The 3,748-nt window shown below is 42.3% G+C and overlaps 1 protein-coding gene across 1 annotated transcript; it reads right to left on the reverse strand.

Moving 5' to 3' along the window:
• Positions 1-2,469: 2,469 nt before the first annotated feature.
• On the reverse strand, positions 2,470-3,375 carry LOC115780421 (twist-related protein 2-like). The gene has a single exon (XM_030729610.1). The coding sequence runs from the start codon at positions 3,134-3,136 to the stop codon at positions 2,564-2,566; it is 573 nt and encodes a 190-aa protein (XP_030585470.1). The 5' UTR covers positions 3,137-3,375; the 3' UTR covers positions 2,470-2,563.
• Positions 3,376-3,748: the final 373 nt, after the last annotated feature.

A 3,748-nucleotide genomic window follows, 5' to 3' on the forward strand; every position in this document is an offset into this window, starting at 1 on the left:
GGAGAGTTAATTCAGAGTGGAACACCTGCGGTGTGTGCATAGCAGCAGCTGCATCTGTGTGTCTGGACAGTGTAATATATAGGTGTATACTGTAGAAGCATGGATTGTATGAAGCCCATGTGTAGTAGTGCTTGTAGCATCATTTGTGATTGCACATGAATGCTGCACATGCTTATAATCATTTGAAAGTCTGTTCAAAGAACTGAGTCTGTGCCTGTTTGCAGTGTGTTGACCTTCACCTGCGATCTAGCTGATAGAAAAGTGTGTAGCTCTGAAACCCTCATTCAGCTCTACGTGGTTTCTACTCCTCACCATATACCCACCCGCCCATCATCTTTTTTTTTTCTTTTTTTTTTGTCTTTAAATAAATGCTTTTATTTTGTCATTTTGTTTTGAAGGGCTTCATGGCTGCCTCTTTGAAGAAATGTAACTAAGTCTGACCAAACTAAAACCAGAAGATGGGCGAGATAAAAATCACCGAAACAACATCTGCAAATGTATTCCTGTTTACTTATATGCACATGTTTGCACACACACACAGACACACACACACACACTGCTGCACAGCTAATTAAAGCTCACTAAAAACACATACACAACAAGTACACACGAACATGAACTGACATACACAGGCCCATGTGCCTGACCCTAACCCTGGTAGACACACCTTCCTAATACCTCACAACTGTTTCCAATCTAAAGGTTCCTGCTTGTCTGGGCCCCGGCGAGGCCTGATTGCACGATATAAGATCCTGAGGAAAGAGGGCAAGGCTGCAGGGGAGAGTGAGTGATGTGCCTCCCCCCCCCCCCCCCCCCCCCCCCCCCCCCCCCCCCCCCCCCACTCTCCCTTTCTACCACCCCCTCCCTGTACCTGTGCGGGAATCTGGTGTCTGTTAATTTTTTTTTTTTTTTAAAGAAAAAAAAACCTAGAGACCGTATAGGGAAACATTTGTCTTACATTCATCAGAGGTCTGTCAAACACTGGAGTGTTGATGATGATGATAATGTGCTTTTAGTTGATTTTAGTTTATAAAGTGAAGCAACCAAGATGCTCAGAGGAGCTCTTTTTTTTTTTTTTTTAATTAATGGTCTACCTTTGATTGCCATGGAAATGGCTGAGGAAACTATTTTTACAGTTCCTTTGATCAAAGTGTTTGGGATGCATGGAGGGTTATTAATGAAACATGAACTGGAAAGAGACATTAAGTTTGTAAAGAGGTGGGCAGATGTTTTTGTTTGTGACTGAATGTGATAAGAGAAGAAAGTGGTGAAGACATTTTTTACATGCATTTTTTTTAACCACTTAAAATAAAGTTTTAGAATTTAGCATCCTTTTATCTACTTTGTATTATAAATATATACTTTTTACATACATTTATATTTTTAATTTCTTTTACTGAAGGTAAAATGTCTCATTAAATTAACGTATTTTTTAAAAATCCCACCCAAAATTGCAGAATTATTTACACACAACCACTGTGGGACTTGGATCTGAAAAGGTCTTCTTATCTGTATAACAAATATTTTTACACAAAAACACAGATAATAACTGACAGTATATTACTCTTTTCTTAAAATATGTAAAAAAGAAAAAGAAAAAGAAAAAGAAAAAAAACAAATAACACTCTGGTAATTTTAATGATTAGCTAATGAAAATTATTTTAAGAGCTGAGTTATGAAGAAAACATTCACATTATAACACTGATATAAAACATATTTTGCATGGCCTTTTTTAAAGCATGTGTTTGTATACTTTCTTAGAAATTGCAATTTTCATAAACTGAGACGGTACAAAGGGAAGCCAAGTTTTAGTCCTACTATGTTTATTCGTGTGAAGCAAAAGTTTTATGTGTTGTGACTACACACATCTTCATATTTACATTTTGACTTTTTGATTCGTATTTAAAACCATTTAAAGTGCAATTATTGTCTTCCTGATTATGTTTGCTGTATAAAACAAAAGTGTCAAATTCTTAAATAATAAAAATCTAGATGAAGACTTTCCGTCATCTTTGACCTGCATAAATCATATTGTCAAAATTTAGATCATGTCCATATGATGATTTGATCAAAATTAACAAAATGTTTTTATGTATTTTGTTAGCATCGTGTTTGTTTTTGTCGATTGAGCTGAAAGACCACCGGCCAGTAAACGCTCTTAAGCCTGAGTTCATTTTGGAAAGAAATCACCGTGAAACATCTAGATCCATAAACTATTTGTGCACATGTGTGCGCATATGCATGTTTGACCCCATTCTCTGCACAAATGTGTGTGTTTGCGCATTTGATCCATACCTGAAGGGCTGCACTGGAGCAACTCATTGCCCTGGAAAAAACTGTGGGACAGACAAGGGAGAGAAGCAGAAACGTGGAGGGGAGTAGGGTTAAGTATCGAAGACTTCAGGATGAGAAATGATTGCAAAGGTTTACAAAAAGGTTAAGATCAGACCAAAGAGGGAGAAGGAGATTTAAAGGTCAGGAAATGGGTGCAGACACAGACAGAGCTGGGGAGGAAGGGGAGATGTGGACACGAAAGGGTGTGTGAGAGAAGTTCAGTGGGGTCCTAGTGGCTGGTGGACATGGCCCAGGCCCCCTCCATCCTCCAGACGGAGAAGGCGTAGCTGAGTCTTTCGTGGGCCAGGTAGTTGCAGCTGGCCAGCTTGGCGTCCATCTCGTCGCTCTGCAGCACCTGGTAAAGGAAGTCGATGTAGCGTGAGGCCAGCTTCAGGATCTGGATTTTGCTCAGCTTGTCTGAAGGTAGCGTGGGAATGATCTTGCGTAGAGAGGCAAAGGCATCATTCAGGGACTGAGTGCGTTGACGCTCCCGCACATTAGCGATGACACGCTGGGAGTGGAGCTCCTCGAAGGGTGGCTCGGGCCTGGGGCCCAAAGTTGTTGGGGCCAAAGACACCACCGTAGAGGGGCTTTTCTTCATCCTCTTTGGCCCAGATGGCAGCAGGCTGCTGGGGCTGCCTGTGCTGCTCTCCTCTGCCTGATTGAGGCTGTCCTTTTTAGGATAAGGTGACCGTTTTCGATTTCCCGGTTGTAGGGTCTTTTTCGATCCTCTCTCCAGCTCTTCCTCACTGGCCCCCAGCCCTCCTTCAGGGGAGTTGGTACAGGACACCTCTTCTCTCATTCTCCTGTCCACTAATGACCTTCCAACCGCCACTATAAAAAGTGGATGGTGTGAGGCTCTTTATCACTTCTGCTTACAGCTTAAAAAATAAAAAACAAATGAAAAACCCTCAGCGTGACAAGCTTGTGTAAGCTACGGCTGCTGGAGCTCCATCAGGTTCGATGCCTTGTTGTCCGTTTCCTGGTTAGCTTGTTAAAATTCTCACTTTCACATTCCCCTCTCAACTTGCCAGACAGAACAACAACAAACCATCTGACAGGCAGGTCCACCTCCACCGCTTTTATACCCAAGCGCTAACCCGGAGCCTGCGAGCAATTCTTATTGGCTCAACCGACTTCCAGAGGGTGTGGTCCGGCCTGAAACAGGCAGGAAAGCAGGAAGTGTGCATTAACTGGGCGGGTAATAAAGAAAGGGGGTAAGTGGCTCTCTCAGCCAATAAGAAGTGCTGTGTCTAATGTTGCAGAGATGTCTGAGGCTTTATGGGTTCCAGATTTGGGCTGGACCGTCAGAGCGCCTGCATCCTCGTGTCTACACAAACCTTGTATTTCTGACAGTCACCACGTGTAAGCTTTAACGTTCAATACTTTTATGATTATCGAGGCGCTTAAAGTT

The sequence above is a fragment of the Archocentrus centrarchus genome, chromosome 5 (assembly GCF_007364275.1).
Source record: "Archocentrus centrarchus isolate MPI-CPG fArcCen1 chromosome 5, fArcCen1, whole genome shotgun sequence".
Taxonomy (NCBI): domain Eukaryota; kingdom Metazoa; phylum Chordata; class Actinopteri; order Cichliformes; family Cichlidae; genus Archocentrus; species Archocentrus centrarchus.

Excerpts from the sequence above, each read along its gene's own strand:
- LOC115780421 (XM_030729610.1), bottom strand. The coding sequence starts at position 3,136 with ATGAGAGAAGAGGTGTCCTGTACCAACTCCCCTGAAGGAGGGCTGGGG.